The 17,842-nt window shown below is 40.6% G+C and overlaps 3 protein-coding genes across 5 annotated transcripts in view; 2 read left to right on the top strand and 1 right to left on the bottom strand.

Moving 5' to 3' along the window:
* Positions 1-2,500: 2,500 nt before the first annotated feature.
* Positions 2,501-6,981, top strand: si:ch211-93g23.2 (uncharacterized protein LOC100005086 homolog). The gene is made up of 6 exons (XM_051428055.1): positions 2,501-2,705; positions 3,443-3,603; positions 3,902-4,115; positions 5,063-5,166; positions 5,375-5,512; positions 6,116-6,981. The coding sequence occupies exons 1-6, from the start codon at positions 2,598-2,600 to the stop codon at positions 6,201-6,203; spliced, it is 813 nt and encodes a 270-aa protein (XP_051284015.1). The 5' UTR covers positions 2,501-2,597; the 3' UTR covers positions 6,204-6,981.
* A 254-nt stretch (positions 6,982-7,235) lies between these two features.
* LOC127378792 (receptor activity-modifying protein 1-like) lies at positions 7,236-14,829 on the bottom strand. The gene is made up of 3 exons (XM_051428056.1): positions 14,542-14,829; positions 12,314-12,452; positions 7,236-7,746 (listed from the first exon to the last, which is right to left on the bottom strand). Exons 1-3 carry the CDS (start codon positions 14,594-14,596, stop codon positions 7,491-7,493), a joined length of 450 nt encoding a protein of 149 aa, XP_051284016.1. The 5' UTR covers positions 14,597-14,829; the 3' UTR covers positions 7,236-7,490.
* Positions 14,830-17,030: 2,201 nt separating this feature from the next.
* The window catches only part of si:ch73-383l1.1 (receptor tyrosine-protein kinase erbB-4), a 230,251-nt gene continuing 229,439 nt past the window's right edge, over positions 17,031-17,842 (top strand). For all 3 annotated transcript variants that reach the window (XM_051427370.1, XM_051427371.1, XM_051427368.1), the window contains exon 1: positions 17,031-17,380. In XM_051427370.1, coding sequence (XP_051283330.1) covers positions 17,317-17,380 — 64 coding nt within the window. In that variant the 5' untranslated portion in view covers positions 17,031-17,316. The remainder of the gene's footprint in view (positions 17,381-17,842) is intronic.

Raw genomic sequence — 17,842 nt, 5'->3', positions numbered from 1 at the left:
TTCATGTCACTCTTTAGCTGTAACTATGGATTAAAGGCAATAAAAGCCCAAAAGAAAAAGCATTATAGGCCCCTTTTAAGTTTAATTTGATTAGTGTAACTCCCTTCCTTTTAGACACTATAACAATTTAACCTGGCAGTGGATGTGTTTTGTGGAGCATTCACTTTTATTTAACACAGACACTGTTCGCAGTATATGTTAAATTGCACTCACCCCCCATTTCTCATTTATTGCTACATTGTTCTGACCCTTGGCAGTGTGCAGCCAAAAAGTTACCGACGGCCATGACATTGGCTAACTGATTCGACTGCCAGAAGTTCCTCCTGCAAGCCGGCATGCATACATCGGCATGGTGGAGAGCTTCTCCAGCTACCAGACACTGCAATAAGTGGACCCTGCTGAGGCTGAACGTCTTTCTTATTGACACCAGGATCAAATAAGATATTAACCTCCACTCACCTAATGCTGAGCGTTGATCTCCCACTCTCCACCTAAATTCATTCATCGTGATCAACAACTGCTGAAATTCGGCTTTGAATACTGTCACAGTCTTGGGCATTAATCAGAAAAGCCAAACATTGCTTGACTAAGCTTAACTGTTGAAGGCTTTTACTGCTTTGATAATATAACCACCATTAATTCCCCTGCCACTGACAGGACAGAATAGCCCAGCAAGCAAATTATATGGAGGGGAAGTGCTGAGCCATAACTTTTACATGGATAAAAAAAAGTATGACATTGTATTTAATTACTATCACAGTTTGGGGAGATTTACACACAGTTCTGCAGTCTGTCTCTGGAAAGAATGGACCTGTGTTTTGTCTTGTGTGGTCTGAAGGGAGGAGAGTCATTTGAGGTTTTTTGTTCGTTTACTGCTGTTGAGCCAGATGATAAACTGTATGTAATCTCTTGACTGCTTCTGGATCTTGTGTGTTCTTGACTAGGGCGCCTGCTCTGATTAGTACACCTGTCCCCTATCCTATCCTCCTTAGTGTATTTTGTCTGTCTGATCCCCTGTCTCTTTGTTCTTTGTATAACGTGTTCCAGCATTACTTCCACTGATCACATATTTTGGGTCATTTTTATTCTCAGATAGCTTCATGACTTAGTTTTTAGTTTTTCTTTCTCCCCTGTTGGATTTGTTGGCTTATTCCTGGGCTGATCTTCTGTGTACAGAACCCGTTTGTGGTTTCCAAAATGTATAAGATAAGGTAGAACTTTATTTATCCCGACGGGAATTGTTGTGCAACAGTTGCAGTACAAAGTAGTAATATGAAATATCAATAAGGTGCAAATCCAAAATACACACAATGGGCATAATGTCGTAATGTTGTAATGGTTGTAATCCAGAGAGAAAAGGAGAGATTTAAACAATCAGAGCAGAGCTGAAATGGAGGCTGGAGCTACCTCAGCATCCCATCCCTTTTGTCCATATCACGAGGTAGATGAGTTTTACAGTTTGATTCTGTGGCGGTAACAATGTTTCTGAGGGTCCTCCTGTGGGTGACCAGCACATCGTGGAGCGGGTGACAGTAATTGTCTGTGATGCTCCTCAGTTTGCACGGCATCCTCCTCTCACCACCACCAAAGAACCAAGCTCCACCCCCACAGAGCCAGTCTTCCTTCTTTTTTTTTTCCAGTATGAAGTGATTTGACTCGAGCACATTTTCTGCTCTTCTTCCCTCTCTTTCTTCACTTCTCTCCCAAATTTATACCAATAATTTATTCGTGTCACTGGCCCTGAGTGTTCTCCTCTCTACTCTTATTTATGTGTTCACAGATTGTTTAAGGCCATGTGAACAGATGGTAATTAGCATGCAAGGCCTCTAAATAACCTGAATCTCAAAGACTTTGTCACTTTCCCCTGCCAGACTTTGACACTTTCATATTGGTGATGTTATCCACTACAAATGGCTGCATAAATCATTCTATTTTTATACCAAACCTGCATACATTTTACTGTGGTAAGGGCTACGAAAGCTCATCATACAGCATTTCTTTTGGTAATATTGAAAAGAAACATGTAATTTGTCAGTGGCTACTCAAAACTGCAACATTTTTATTGTGCTATTTCTTAATATTTTATTTTTATCTTAAATAACTTTTTACATGTGAGTCACAGCCTTATATATGATCTCCCAAACTTCTTTTCAGTTACAACTGGTCTCATCGCATACCATTTACTTATTGGCATGCTAGTTTTCTCCTCACACCATAGACAGAAAGACCCCTGAAAGTAAAGAATAATTCAAGACTTGCTTCTTCTGCTTTGCATATAGTGTTTTGTATTTAAAAAACTCAGAAGTAAACTCAACGTACCTAAACCATACACATAAATTACTATTAAATGTATCATAAACTGAAAATGCAGCACTTTTGTCATATTAAAGCAATGCAATATGAAATCCACTGATGCCTTTAATTGTATGAAGGCATGCTTTTTTGCAGCAGCAGCAGCAGTGCAAGAGGGCAGGACAATTTTAGTCCTGGCAGTTAATGTGTAACTTGGAGGTTAGATAAGATCCAGCTCACGCGGTGTGTCAAAGTATTCACTCAGTTAGGCGCTTTGACAGGCATGAGCATTCTGGCATAAAAACATGGCTGTACGTCTCTTTGAGGAGAAAGATCATGCATCTGCTTACCTGCAGTACAGAGTAGCCCCCCAAGAATTAATCAGCAGGATTATGAACTACATGGAGAAAAAGGTGTGTATTTTCAGGTTTTCAGCATTTTAACCAGCTGCATTCACACTGAACCTCAGCCTGTGCTATTTTGTACACTAAGGAAGCTATAGAAGTGGTCTTGGGACTGTAATTGAGTAGCTTTTTCGTGTATTATTATAACTTAAGTAGACTTTAAGTATATATATATATATATATATATATAGAGAGAGAGAGAGAGAGAGAGAGAGAGAGAGAGAATGTGTGTTGTTATACATTTTAAGAGAGACAAGACTTAAACAAACTTATGGCCCACATAGGATAATGTTAAGTTAATTTTTAACCTACTCATAAGACATAAGAAAAGATGGTCACCTCTTCTGAGAAAATCACTGAATTGCTTAAAAATGACTTTGCAAGTTAAACATGATGGTTGCAGTCAAAATGCCGATTTGGTCGTTGTTGACATTTGAGGAGATTTGAACTACGTGATTCAGTTAACAGTACGCTTTCTCTACCTGTATTTACATTATCATGCTGGAAGAGAAAACTGTAATTTAATCAAGCTCTGTATGTTGCAACTTTGAATCACATCATTACAAGTACATTCTGCTGTTGTCCTGACTTGCATTTCAAAAGCTTTGTACCAGCATGTTTAAACACATTACAAATAAGTAGCAGAGCTGCAGAACACCTGCTTTCCCATTAGTGTGGGCTGAGTCATCAAATCCATCTGTAAACATATCTAGAATTACTACATGGTAAAACTCCATTCCTTTTAGACACCGACACAACTCAGCCTTGCGGTGGATGTGGGTTGTGGTTCAGGGCAAGGGACGATCCTATTGGCTCCGTATTTCACCAAGGTTGTTGGAACGGACATCAGCCCCGCCCAGCTGGAGGTGGCAATGGCCAATAGGAAACCTCTGAATGTATCATACAGGTGAGGCGGTGGAAGGTGAGGGAGGGGACATTAAATGAATAAAACCAAGGTGGTAAATGTTTTTTTTTATTAAGAGGGTGGTGCACAGCGGTGGAAGAAGTATTCTGATATTTTACTTGAGTAAAAGGATCAATACAAAGTAAAAGATATCCAAAAGGTTACTTTATGGTCCAGTGTGTAACAATTAGGAGGCTCTATTGGCAGAAATATTCATAAATATATTTTAATTAGTGTTTAATCGCCTAAAACCCCTTTCTCCTTATTTCCTGCTATATTGTTCTGACCACTTCGAACCTAGGCAGTGTCCGGCAGAAGAGTTACCGTTTGCTTCCGGTGAAGTGGACCTTGTGACGGCTATGACAGCGGCCCACTGGTTCGACCACCAGAAGTTCCTCCTGGAAGCCGACAGGGTGCTGAGGCCTGGAGGCTGCCTGGCTCTCCTGAGCTACACCATGGATATGGAGCTGGAGTATGGGGACGTCTCCAACACGCTCAATGACATCTGTAAAGAGGTACATTCAAAATCCATTTAATTTGGCAAGTTTTTACGAGAAGGCCTGCCAGTGCCCCTCATACAGAACATATAACAATTAAAAATAATTTGGCTATAAATAAAAATGACTGAGAAGGAATGAGTTTACGTCACACGATGACCCTGTTGTCATCCATGACGTGCCCTAACGAAGTTGAGTCCCTTAGGAAGAGTGCCAGACAATTTAAGCCAATTAACATAGTGGCCAAATCATGTAATTACAATGCACACAGGCCCCAGCTTTAAAATGGTGGATGCATTTTCTGGAGTGTTTTAACCCCTCACAAAGTGACATCAGTTTCACTATCAGAATTTGATTCCTTTGGTCCGACAACATTTGCAAAGTCTAAAAGAGTCTCTGTTGCTGGTGAGTTTGTAATACTATAAATATATACATATTGAAATTAAACATATTGAAACTTTTAATAGTAGCCATTCTGCAGACTGGATGACTTTTACGGGCTGGAAATGGCCTGCAGGCTGCCAGTTGGTGTATGTTCTTGTTCATGCCCCTGTCTAACCCCAGGTCTCTGCACGGCCCTGCATCCTAATGTGGGACAGTGTATAGACTTTTAATTGCAAGTCATAACCATGAAGTAACTAAGTACGAAGAAGGCAGTCCATTTGATGCATGACCTTATGTGTAAGTGGTAATTAAACCCCTTACACTGGCAGTATAAGTGACATACTAGTCCTTGCCATGCCATATCGTTAGACAGAAATACTACTTAAAATTTAAAGCTCAGCAAATCAAGTAGAAAAACAGCTGGAAAGAAGTATATAAACCCATTGTGTTCAGTTGTATTATGTAAATTGTAATGATTTATCCCAGTTAGACACAAGGTGCAAGGTATTTTTCAAACTGCATTGGCCTATGCAAAGTTAGTTGGTAATTAAAACCTGCTTTTCTTTGTTTTCTTTTAATAGTTTTACGCTGCCCTGCTTCCTTTCCGAAATCCTTACATAGGATCGAGCTCTGTGAAGATCTACGCAGGCATGTTTGACTCCTGCCCATATCCAGAAAAAGAGTGGTGAGTGTTTCAGACTTTACTTATATCCAGCTCTATCTGCACAAGTTGTAGCAGAGTGCATTGTGCTTGATGATTACTTAGATAATCAGTTAAATCAAAGTTAAACTTGCGCAAAGGCTATAAATTCGCAGCTCTGGTGGAATAAAGACACACATATGCACTTCACAATCTGGAAGTTATCTGGCATTCAATGTGCTTTTGTGTTCAGGAATGAGTGTCTCCAGGTAAAAAGGATTGTGCCACTGACTGCGTACATCGGCATGGTAGAGACCTTCTCCAGCTACCAGAAACTGCAACAAGTGGACCCCGCTGAGGCTGAACGTCTTTCTAATGACATCAGGAAGAAGTAAGATATTAACCTCCAACTCATCTATATTCTAATCATTAACCTCCGGCCCTGAGTTCTTACCTCCACTCGCCTAGCGTTGAACGTTGATCTCCTAATCTCCACCTAAATTAATTTATCATTATCGAAAACTGCTGAAAATTCGTCTTTGAATACTGTCACAGTCTTGGGCATTAATCAGAAAAGCCAAACATTGCTTGACTAAGCTTAACTGTTGAAGGCTTTTACTGCTTTGATAATATAACCACCATTAATTCCCCTGCCACTGACAGGACAGAATAGCCCAGCAAGCAAATTATATGGAGGGGAAGTGCTGAGCCATAACTTTTACATGGATAAAAAAAAGTATGACATTGTATTTAATTACTATCACAGTTTGGGGAGATTTACACACAGTTCTGCTGTCTGTCTCTGGAAAGAATGGACCTGTGTTTTGTCTTGTGTGGTCTGAAGGGAGGAGAGTCATTTGAGGTTTTTTGTTTATTTACTACTTTATATTTCCTCAACTATTTTGCAAATAACGTACAATATTGGTACATTAGTCCATCCATTAACTCATTTTAGATCCTATTAAACCACTCTGTCTCTTGTCTTCCATCTCAGGTTGCTGTCTGCCATGAAGGCGTCTTCTCCTGACACAGAAGTTACGTTGGTAGTGAAGTATTTCTATTGGCTGGCATGCAAACCTTGATCATTCTGTCTGGATCCTGTACACCACTTTTTTGGCTTGAGGCCAAAACCAACCAATGTCTAATTTGGCCAGTTGTGACCAGCTCATCCATAAATAAATACCTTGTGTTCTTAGCACCCAAAAAGCTAAAATGACTAAACAAAAAGTCTAAATAAACCACAGTTTTTTTGTTGTGGAAATGCAGATTTATCTTGAGAAAGCAATCCCCAGGTTGGAAGACAAATATATTATATTGGGAATCACTTGAAATGCAAAGTTGGATCTATATAGCCTGATTTTAAAACAAACGTGTTATCTTTGTTATGTTTTTTATAAAAATATATTTTAATTTTCTACTAAAATGGATACTGATTTGTAACAACCTGCAGTTAAATCAGATTCAGGCTTATGGATGTTGACCTCTGGAATGAACACTAGATGGAGCCCTCTCATACAGTGAGGATGAGTGTCGAGTTGAAGTCCACTTGAGCCTTATTTACAGTCTTAAAATAGTACTGAAATGAACTCTAACTACAGTGAGAGAAATCCACTTTCTTCCAGAATGTCCCTACCTTGAAGTGCACTGCACTGAAAACAAGCCATTAGTCTCTCACAAGAAGATGGATATACACAGATATTTGATTTAAAAAAGTTGGATTATTATACTGTAGATGCTTTGAATATGAACAAATCATCACTATGTTCATGGAAATTTAATCCAGGCACCATTTGGTTTTCTCCAAAATGTATGCAACTATGTAAATGAGATGGGAATAAACTCAGCATTGTGATTTCTTCAGTCATCTTTTCTTCGTTTTCTGCTCTCCTTTTCTGTCTCTTCGCCTTTCTTCCAGATTTATAACATTAACTTATCCAAGTCACTGGTGTCTCGCTGAGTGTTATTTATGTCCTCACAGATTGTTTAGGGGCCATGAGAACAGATGGTCATTAACATGCATGGCCCCTCAAATCCCCTGAATCCCAAAGACTTTGTTACTTTCCCCTGACAAACTATTGGTGATGTTATCCACTAAAAATAACTGCACAGATGAATTCTATTTTTATACCAAATAGAACATTTATTACATATTAGTGTATTAAGGTCAGCGTCTGCTGCAGTCTAGCAGTTTTTAAGCAGACGTTCTTGTTTTACTGCACCGTCCATAAACATATTAATATGGGAATAACACAATTTCAGGACAATAAGTACATCAATTATGCAAAATCACCCAAAAATATCCTTTATCACATGCCCAGTCTCTGCCTGTCAGGAGTCCGTATATATTTACAAAAGCCCAAATCCAGTCTCTATAAAACCCCCTCTGTGCGTTTACTTCTCCACACCACCAGGGCAGTCATGAGCAGGGTGACCAGTACCGGCACTGCGATGAACGGGGCGAGGATGCTGGTGGGTGGGTCGTGGATGAGGCGGCCAGTCAGAGCGCAGTCGTGGAAGTAGATGCGATGAATCTGCATGAAGAAGCGGTCGACTATCTGATTTGGCCAGAAGCAGTCGACCCTCAGTGCCACCTGGTAGGTGCAGTTTGTTAGTCCCTCATAGATCCTGCAGAGGGCAACAACACACAGTCAAACCCACCTAAATGATTCACTGAGGAAAAAACTCTCACATGCCGGGATAAACACTCAGTTTCATGAACCCATGATTAACTTAAAGTAGCATTCTCACTGTTCCCAGCTACAGACCTATAGACAAATAAACTCTTCAAACTGAAATAGTCTCTCGCAGTGTCTTTGAAACGTCCTTTCAGAGTGAGACCAGGGACTCCTGTTGGTAGGAAAAAAGGCAAAGGAGTGTCTGGAATTACCAGTGAGCTTAACACAGCTAAATATAACTGCTAGGAGGTAGAGGGCAGGGGAAATAGAGATGCATACCAACAGGGCAGCGCCCTCAGTCCAGCATTGCCCCATACCAGGACAGATTCTGTTCCGGATGGCCACTGTGTTTAACTGGAGGCCAACTGGGCAAGTGATCATAAAGCCCCTTAAAGGAAAAGTCCACCCAACTTTAATGTTCATCATAAATATATTTTTTTGATGGGCTAGTGTGTTATTTCCTGTTATTATTTTCAATATTGTTTCAAACAACACGAGGCCCAGAATACTGGTCTGTGTTGTAGTTTTTGTAAGGGACTTTCCACATCCCTTCAAGTCCTTTATAGCACTTCATAAGAAAAGCTAGACTGCAAAAAGAGAGGTCCCTGTGTTTCCCCATTTGGTTGACGTGATTATAAGTTCATTAGTTTGAATTAGATGCACCATGTAAGAGAAAATACACCATGTAAGCTTGATATCAATGGGGCTATTAAAGGTATTAAATCTAGATTTTGACATAAATAAAAGACATTTCAATGAAAATTCTAATTATTAAATAGATCATATAAAGGGAGATTTTATTATAGATGCTATATGACTCACTGTCAGGCACTTTGGATAAAAGCATGAAGTACATGATTGGTATGTAGTGGTTTTATGTGTGTGTGTATGTGATTGCATTTCAGTGTGCCGGGGGAAAGAGCCAACTATCATCACCAGGAGCTGGTGTTGCAGCAAGGCTCAGGATCAGGTTTAAAGGAAGGGGTCTAAGTTGATGATAGTTTAGGATTAAGACTCAAGCTTTTGGTTAATGATTAAGATTTGGACTTGGGTAAAGGTTCAAGGTTAGCGTTAAGAGATTCTCACAGGCCTGTTAATACAAATATGTGTGTTGAGCTCAGTGAAAGTGTTTTGGACTAAAGGTGAGAGTCAAGAGGGACTGGAGTGTTTTTATAGTGCTGAACAATACAGTGCGTAAATGAAGTATTGACTGTATAATTGAGAATGAACACAGCCCATAGGTTTTTGAAGAACCGTTGCGAAGCTCAGGGTGGTCGGCACTGGCTGTCACCATCTTGGCAAACCCGACTCCGCTGGCTGTCGGCTAATCCAAAAATGGGCAAAGACGTGGAGCGTGGTTGGAGCTGAGGCTGGTTGAATGAAGCCTGGTTACTGAAAACTGCGGTGACAGCACCCACCTATTACTTTTAATTATGCATAATTCTAACCCTTAATATAATTTAAACCATACACCCCCATACACCCCCATACAGGTGAATTTAGCTAAAGCAAAGCTACGTTTTTTTGTACCAGACTGTAAACATTTATTTCTACTGTAAAGTTGGGGCATTTTAAAACGCGGCCTTAAGGAGCTAGACTCACTCTTGTATCCAGCCTCAAGTGGCTGTTCGAGGAACTGCAGTTTTTGTTACTTCCGTTTTGGCTTTCGTGCCCCTTGGAAAGACACTGTCTTGTTCTTTTTAAAAATGTGTTTCTTAACTAACAAACAAGTCTTGGAGTGAAGCTGCAAACACACACAGTATTTACAACCACACACAGTGATGCACTGCAACATACACACGCATATGTGCCCACACACACACACACACACACACACACACACACACACACACACACACACACACACACACACATTCCCAATTAACAGTTTTGGTGACTAACAAATTCTATGATATAAGATTGTATTAATCTGACTGCAAAAATAGTGTCTGGCAATAAAATCTCAAGTGTTAATTGGACAGAAATCATAAAAAATCCTTCAACAATGTTAATTTGCATATATATAAAACAGCTTCTCAGTGGCAATGACACTCACAAGCGTCAGTCAAATGCTATGGAGGGTGACAATAAAGTTTGAGGGTTTTGTAGCAGACAACATGGATAGATAAAGACAAAGAATAACTCTGATCATCATTTCATAAACCAAACAAAACAAGATTAGCATGCCTGACTCCCAGTTTTTCAAATATCCCCTGTCTCCGAATTTTTGCTCAGTCGTCAGACGCACAGGGGTTGTTTATTTTCTCTTGCAGAAGTAAGTACATGATCAGCAGAATAACTAGAGGTTACAAAGCAGTCGGAGAATCTCTGAGAGAAGAGTGATAAATCTAAACTTCTATTGTACAGATGACTGCGGCTGAAATGCCATGTGGCGTATTCAGTTGAAATATTGAGTGATAAAGTGAACGTGGGACTCACTCACTGTGTATTTGGATATCATTACAAGCTGTTGTATCATCTCAGTCTGATGTTCTTCACTGAACTGAAATACTAGAAAAAAACTTAATTTTGCCTCAATATTTGGTAATTAGCATTATATCACTGGATATCTGAGCAACTTCGAGTAACAATGCACTGGATCTGCACTACTTTGGGATTCCTGCTTATGAAAGCCTTTAGTTTCACTTTCAAAGACTAAAAACTATTTCATAAAGTTTCATAAATAATGAGACCTGTTTCTCTTCCACTTATCAGACAATGTTGTTTGGACTCTGATGAACTTGGAACTGATTTTTACCCAGAATTGGCATTTCCACTTTTATCCCTGTGTATGTTATGTTTGGCTCTTACCTGAGTGACAACATGGCTGAGTTACACGTTGGAAAAGTATTTACGAAAACAAAGCTCTCCATGGGTTGGAGGGTTTTTAGATGTGTGGTTATTTATGAATAATCACACATTATCATAGACTGTATAATTAAGCATGGGAAAGCTCAGTGTGGTCAGCGCTGGACGACGCCATCTTGGCAGGGAAATTAGCTACCAAAACCGTCCTTTGTGCCAGGCAAACAACAGGTAAACGTGTTTATTTCTGCTGTAAAGTCAGGCATTTTAATATTAGGTCTTATGGGGATTGACTCACTTCTGGAGCCAGCCTCAAGTGGCCATTCGAGGAATTTCCATTTTTGTTACCTCTGTGTTGGCTTCACCCCTCGGTAAGAATCATAGAGACATTTAAAGTGACTTTAAATGTGTTGCAGCCACACAAGTGGCAAGTATCGGATGATGGAACATTACATTTAGCTAACATTAGCCACCATAAGCTACCTGGACATACCAGAACAAGTCAGGCAATAAAAGGGTGTATTTTATTACTTCACAGCTTTTCATATGTGGGAGGAAGATAGTTCTATTTATTCTTCAAAAAGTTATCTAGTGTTGCTTTAAGCCTGCTGTGTTACATTATACCTCCAAAACAAATCCTACTTATTAGACTTTTATTTTCAAAGGCACTAAATTGGTCTGCACCCACACACAAGCCTTATTTATGTATTTCTAATTTCTCATTCTGCATGCTTTATTTATCTGTTGCACAGGCGGCTCCCCAGTGTACCTTATCAATGGCGTCAAACATTGTTGCTAGGAGTTTCCTGACGCAAGTGCCAACTCTCTGCAGTTACAACTGCACACTGAGACACAAACACACACACACACACACACACACACACACACACACACACACACACAAAGAGCACCACCACCAATTATGAGCTGGACCAAGAGAGAGGACAGTGTGGGCCAGGTGGGAAATCACAGTTTTGACAGTAGCTTCTCCTGTGAGCCTCCCAGCTCCTTTCACCCTCCTGTCTGACTCATCCTCTGACTGCCGGTGTTTAACACATACAAACACACACAATGTAATGTGTGACAGATACAGTAAAAGGCCACGACCAAGTGATGTAAAGGGGAGTGGAAACCCAGATTGGACCTATCTATGATCTGTTATCAAAGGAAAGACAGGTGAGCTTAGTTAAATATGGAAGAAATATGCATAGTATGCATTCTCACCAGCCTCCTTATTTAGTTATAGTAGTTTTTCAATCCATTCATAGTACATTATATATCATTTGAATCTACAGTCCATCTAATTACCAAAAACATAGAGGTAGAAAAGGCCTAAAACGTACATAATAATCTTTAAGATTTGGTTCTCTGACAATCTATATTTACATGTTCTGAGTTGGAACCAAATGAAGCATTGCATGAGTTCAGTCATGCTCACATTAGCTGACTGGCACTATATTTATGCTTTTGCTGCCTCATCCACCAGCTATTCGGCTTTTGGCATGTATGTGTTGATTAAAAGATTCGTTTTCATCATCCATCAAACAATACTCACAAAAATAGAGCCTTCTCTGCCAAATCTAACTCTATCCTTTTGCCATAAACTACATTCCTCAGACTAAACTATACAAGAAGAGTGTTTTTTATCTTGTTGGTAACCTATTTTTATGGCTTTACCCACTCTTTTTGCATGACACAGTAGGTTTACTCACTCCGTGGTGTCTGGCCAGCTGCACCACAGGCCTCGGTCCAGTCCTTCCATGTCGAATTTGAACTTAGCTATGCAGAAATCATTGATCACCCTCTCGTAGAAAGCCCTGTCGCAGCCGTACGCTGATGGAAGGACTTGAGCTAATGCACAAAAGAGGAGAAAAATGAAACAAAATGTAATCAAGTCATAAATGAGAATGAGAATGGATTCGGGTCATGTGAGCTGACTGCGACCTGGTGATCACTTTATTTCAGTGAGCGGGGAGCAAAACTTTGCACCATTGTAAAAAAAAAAAACACTGTGAAGAAACAAAAGATTTTACAAAGCACAACAGAGGTTATCTGCTGTGTGTTCAGTTTTTGATAATTATGAATATGTTAGTGCAATAAACAAGGTCATGTCCTGGCAACAGTTATTCCTACCGGGCCATTTTCTTCCCTATTAGGCTGTTACTTTCACTGAGAAAAGATTTTAATTTGCAGCCTTAGTCCCAATCCCATTTGTTTACTTCAGAGATGTATGCAAACAGGCTCTTAACGTGGAGGCAGACCGCAGCCATCCCATAGGACTCTGAGCTGAATGTAACACCACTGAGCAGTACAGCAGGAGAGGGAGCTTAAGCTGGCGGGAAAGGCCCGCGTGGACAGGTTGTTGTTACGATCGAGAAGCATGGTGGATCTCAGTCTGCGCCGGCCTGATAAGGGCCAACTGTGTGCCCATTATGTTTGCTCTGTCTCAGCTGGCTCTCGAGGCTCTGAAACACTCAAAGGAAGACTGAACGTGTTGACACGGGGATTTCGTAAAAGAGATGCTACTGAAAGAAGATGGTGAGAAATGGTCGAGCCACTGAATGGTCGAACAGGTGCTTCAAAGAAAAAAAAATAAAGTGAGGAGAAAAAGCATCCAACACGTGCAAACACTGATTGTATAAATGGTAACTGTGCGTCGATTAGCTTGTGTATCACCCACAGAATTGCATGGATGCAATGTTTCACCTGTCTGTCTGTTTGTTGGCAACTGTTCATAGAGAAATCTGACATTCAGGCGTTCAAAGATGCCTTCTAACTTGGCCGCTAACCAGCATTGTATTCACATTCCATTTTCCAGGAAAATCAAAGCAAACCCTGACAGATGCTACAGCGCTGCTAGCTGGAGGATTGCACTTTATTGACTCGCTGCCTTCAAGTTATCCCATATTTTGAGTAACCGGAATCTTGACTTCTGCCTGCCATTCTAGGCCTCAGTAGTTATGGATTTTGAAAACTGATGCTCGAACATGCCTTGATCCATCTACCTCAGATGTCACTCGTGTCTAGCCAGCTGCTGTGCTGCTCAGCATGAGAGCATCATTTTCTCCCATTCATGTAGGAGTGAAAGTAAAGCCCAGAGGAGAGCATTAAAGCACTTTCACATGTAAGATTCCTATTTTTTCTGTGCATCGGTCCTCCCTAAAACATGTTTTATTGTTTTGGTCCACAGTCCCCATTGGGAGAATCAGGATATAATGCCAAATAATGACAATCAATAGGTTTCTCTACATGTTCTAAGCTTTTTTTTAGCAGCTAAATGTAAGACTTCCTTGTTACCTGTTGAACATCCACATTGCAACAAGCTGCACTTGCACTCCGCTACATTTCAGAGGCAAATATTGTTAGTTTACAAATCAAGAGTTTACATACAACACATAATGATCAACTGCAACTCCTCCAAAATCCATTATTAATAATAATCCGATTAGATAATAAATAATAGTACGACAAAGGAACCAGTTTTCTGCATTGAGTACTTTTACTTTAGATTGCTTAGTAGTATTTTACTCAAGTAAAAGTGAATGCATCACTTAGTATTTTTAGTGTGATACTGAAACTTTGAATTAAGTAAACAACCTGAATACTTTCCACATCTTAGACTAAAACCGTATAAAATTTAAAGGCACGGTTTAGTGTCAGAATTGTTTATGTTTGTGAGTTTCACACTAATCAAAATCAAATGAATGAATAGAATAAAACGACCAACCTTCGAAAACAACAAAAGATATTGGACTGCTATGAACTCAATGATCTCTGAAACGTATGATAGTATTTATGTTTCAAGCTATACTGTATGCACACACACATACACAGACATAAAAATTCCAAATATCCCAAAATAATTAAATAAAAAACAGATCAGACATGTTAAATTCAAGCCTCCAGAAGAACTTGTGGACTCACTACCATAAACACTCACCTGCCATCAGCAGCATAAGCCCTGCTTTCAGGAGTGACGCGCTCTCCGGAGCCATGCTGAATACCAACTCCAAGACGTTTTACACACTGTGCTCACTCCCTGGAGATCAACTGCACATATTCAATTCTTCCTTCAGTATTCAAGCCAAAGCCACTGATTCACCACAATGTTACAGTGCAATCAAAAGCGGCCCGTGGTGTGCGGTCAAAGAGAACTGTGCGTAAAAGCCCCTTGACCTTCCGCAGTGGCAGCCTCCTTCCCTCACCGCAGCCCTAATCATAGACGCTCTGCCTGTCATCTGATCCCCTTGTCCTGCTGCTTACAGTGTGGAGCTGCTCACAGGGGACAAAACAAAGTCAGACGCCAAAATTAGTGCCAGTCTTAATGAATCCAGGGAGTCATTCAGAGAAAAAAAAGGTCATCTTATGATATATACCCCTAATCCACTCTCATGTTACACATATGGGAATAGTAAGCTACATGAGATACAATAAATAAACTTGAAGTAGTAAGAGTTGTAAAAAGCCCCCATAAATGCAAACCATATGTCCCGTGTGGAATATATTATAGCCCAGGATAGTATCTAAGAGATTAAAAATGAAAACCAAAATAAATTCACAATAAACTCCCTGATGGAATCATCTAGAATACCTCCATGAGCATAAACTCCCTACAGAATAAGCCTTTATATACACAATTATCTATAATTTGAATGCTTTTTGCTCTAACTTGCACTATTATCATTTCAGAGGCCTACTGTAAGATAACACACCATTACACTCATTATAACTTTTTAATTAAATGCATTTTCCCCCACTACTTATTATTTGTAATGGATTACTTGTAATACCCTCTTCAGGGTGAGCCATCGGTCTCACACTGGGGCCCATTTCAGAGCACAAAAAAGAGAACTCCCGTTTTTATGTCACACTCATATCAGCTCAAATCTCATGCACCTCACTAATTGAATGTATTATCTGCAGATTTCTGTACAGGAACAGATTGACAGTTCATTAGTATTCTCAAGGCTGCTCTGCGTTTTGCTGCCACCCAGTGAGTCTGTCTGTGCTGGTGTCTGTCTGTCTGTCTGTGTGTGTGTGTGTGTGTGTGTGTGTGTCTGTGTGACTAATCCCATAGCTCAAATAAATGTTTTCATGTATCTCTTATAATGTACTGTGGCGTGTAAACTGGCAGCCAGTGTACTAGATTTCCCTCAGGTTCATTTATTTGTAGGTATTTTCTTGATTTGCAGAAAAAGAAGCGAATACTGATTAAAGTCAAACCCTGTTGTTTTTTTTTTCTTGATACAAAGGAGGAAAACAATAAATGGCCATTCGAATGCTAATCAAAAAAGAGTACCCTGCCTTTAGCAAAAAAACTGAAAATACATAACCCTTCCCCTTTCTGACACCAACCAAATCATTTTCAGTAAGTCTCTTACCTGCGTTAACTGGGCTTTAAAGTGATCATGAGGCCTTTTGGTTGAATTCCCATTGTCATGAGTATAATAGTTGTGAAAAATACATGCCCAAATGTTATTTTATGTCCCTGAAGAACTTTGTAATTCATGCAAGCTACAGAGAAAAAGGCTCAAAACTGAGTCTTTCTCCATAAATTCCCCTAGAGAGCAGCAGAGGACACTAAATGAGCCTCCTCCTTGGCACTGTGGGGACATGTGAAGGATCATTTTCGGTCCTTCTGCACCTTTTGCTGCTTAAACAGTGGAGTCATTTTGGTAATAGAGCCACTTTAAGTGCGAGGTTTTCGCCTTACATGGGTCACAAATCAAGATCTTTTTGTCCTCGCTGATTTCCCAGCCGGGTTTCATACTTTCACATCAGTCCACAAACGAAGCCAGAGAGCGGAATAGGGTACACCGGCTTGTAAAATGAGCGGCCCTGAAAATGGTATACTGCTGGCGCCATTCCCTTCACTGCAGCTCCATTAGATGAGCATCATCAAAGTTTATAGGCTGTGCCTTCTAGTTGCCGATATTTGCAGAGGCTGACCCTGTTGGCACCACGGGAAACTTTTCTGTCAGTCTACATTCAATATACAAACAAGTAAATAATAAGATTCACCTGAAAAATTATTATATTTATTTATGGTGTCTGTCTTTTTTTCTCTAAATACATTTATCTGTTGTACCATTAGTCCTGTAAGTAGTTCTGTGTGGTCTCTACACAGGTAGTAGAAATTGGGAAACCGAACCAAAATCTGCTCCTGACAGGTGTATTGACAGGAGCGCTGAAGCCAAATAGCCAATCAGGAGAGGTGATATGTAAGGTGGGCGGATCCCCTCAACCCCCTTCTCCCCCCCAAAAAGCCAAAAATCTCCCAATCTTCTATGTTTGGGTGGGCAATTTAATTGGCTGAAAGACGTGTCGATCACACAAAAGAGGCGTTTTCAGAAGCCACCACCCCCCTCCCCTCCATCTCATCCCCCTCTCTCCCACCACCACCCCCCCCCACCCCCCCAGCCACCGGCGCTATGGCAGAGTGAGGAGTAAATGGCTCAGAGTATCCGCGGTGGAAACCGACCTAAACACTGGTCTGGGAACTGATAAACAAACACAACAAAGCGCGGTGCGTAAAAGCTTTCCACGGCGCAGTTGTGTGTGCCAGTTGTCCAAGAAGCCAAGAAGACTCCGACGGGGTTTTTTTTTTCCTTTTTCTTTTTTTGGTTGTTTATTTTTGTGTGTGTGAAAAACGAGGATATCTTAATTGGACATGTGAGTTACGGGAGTTAACAAGACAAGCAGCCTTTCTACAAAGATGAAGTTCCCCGCCTGCGTCCTAGTCACTTTGGTGGTGATCCGATCGAGTGCAGCACAGTCAGGTGAGTGCTCGGATGCGCGACTCTGTGCCTGGGTCTCCTGGTCAGGTCGGACTTCAAAAGCAATGATTAACCCCCCACCCCCCACCCCCCAAAAAACCCCACCTTTCTATTCTGAAATAAACATAAACGTATGGGCAGAATGAAATGATGAAGTCCCAGCACTTGTTTGCTGACTGATGGCGAATGGACATCACAGTTTAACACCTGTGTTGTTCGCTCCACATCACTGATGCGAAGTTAACACTAACTTCCTATCCAACCACGATGATGATTTTAATCATGGCACAGAGACTCGCACCTGCAGGAGAGATCCAGCAGCCTCTAGGAGCGTGTCGAGGTTTGCGTAAAACTCCCCTCCTTTCGCTTCTTTTTCACCCTTTACATAGATGTTTTAAAGCTTATCAGGGACAGCTGTTAACGCATGTTTGAGCGGGACGGAGGCGAAATGCACTTCGCTTGTGT

The sequence above is a fragment of the Dicentrarchus labrax genome, unplaced genomic scaffold, assembly GCF_905237075.1.
Source record: "Dicentrarchus labrax unplaced genomic scaffold, dlabrax2021, whole genome shotgun sequence".
NCBI classification, from domain to species: Eukaryota; Metazoa; Chordata; class Actinopteri; family Moronidae; genus Dicentrarchus; species Dicentrarchus labrax.
Note: the sequence above shows the minus strand (reverse complement) of the source record. Positions and strands in the feature narration are given on the sequence as shown.

What these genes read in the sequence shown, in the direction of transcription:
- si:ch211-93g23.2 (XM_051428055.1), top strand. Translation starts at nt 2,598, where the DNA reads ATGGCTGTACGTCTCTTTGAGGAGAAAGATCATGCATCTGCTTACCTG. An exon ending in CCTCTGAATGTATCATACAG is followed by an intron (nt 3,604 to 3,901) that starts GTGAGGCGGTGG and finishes CTTCGAACCTAG; the next exon opens with GCAGTGTCCGGCAGAAGAGT. An exon ending in TCAATGACATCTGTAAAGAG is followed by an intron (nt 4,116 to 5,062) that starts GTACATTCAAAA and finishes TTCTTTTAATAG; the next exon opens with TTTTACGCTGCCCTGCTTCC.
- LOC127378792 (XM_051428056.1), bottom strand. Translation starts at nt 14,596, where the DNA reads ATGGCTCCGGAGAGCGCGTCACTCCTGAAAGCAGGGCTTATGCTGCTG. An exon ending in GCTTATGCTGCTGATGGCAG is followed by an intron (nt 12,453 to 14,541) that starts GTGAGTGTTTAT and finishes TTTGTGCATTAG; the next exon opens with CTCAAGTCCTTCCATCAGCG. An exon ending in AGCTGGCCAGACACCACGGA is followed by an intron (nt 7,747 to 12,313) that starts GTGAGTAAACCT and finishes TGCCCTCTGCAG; the next exon opens with GATCTATGAGGGACTAACAA.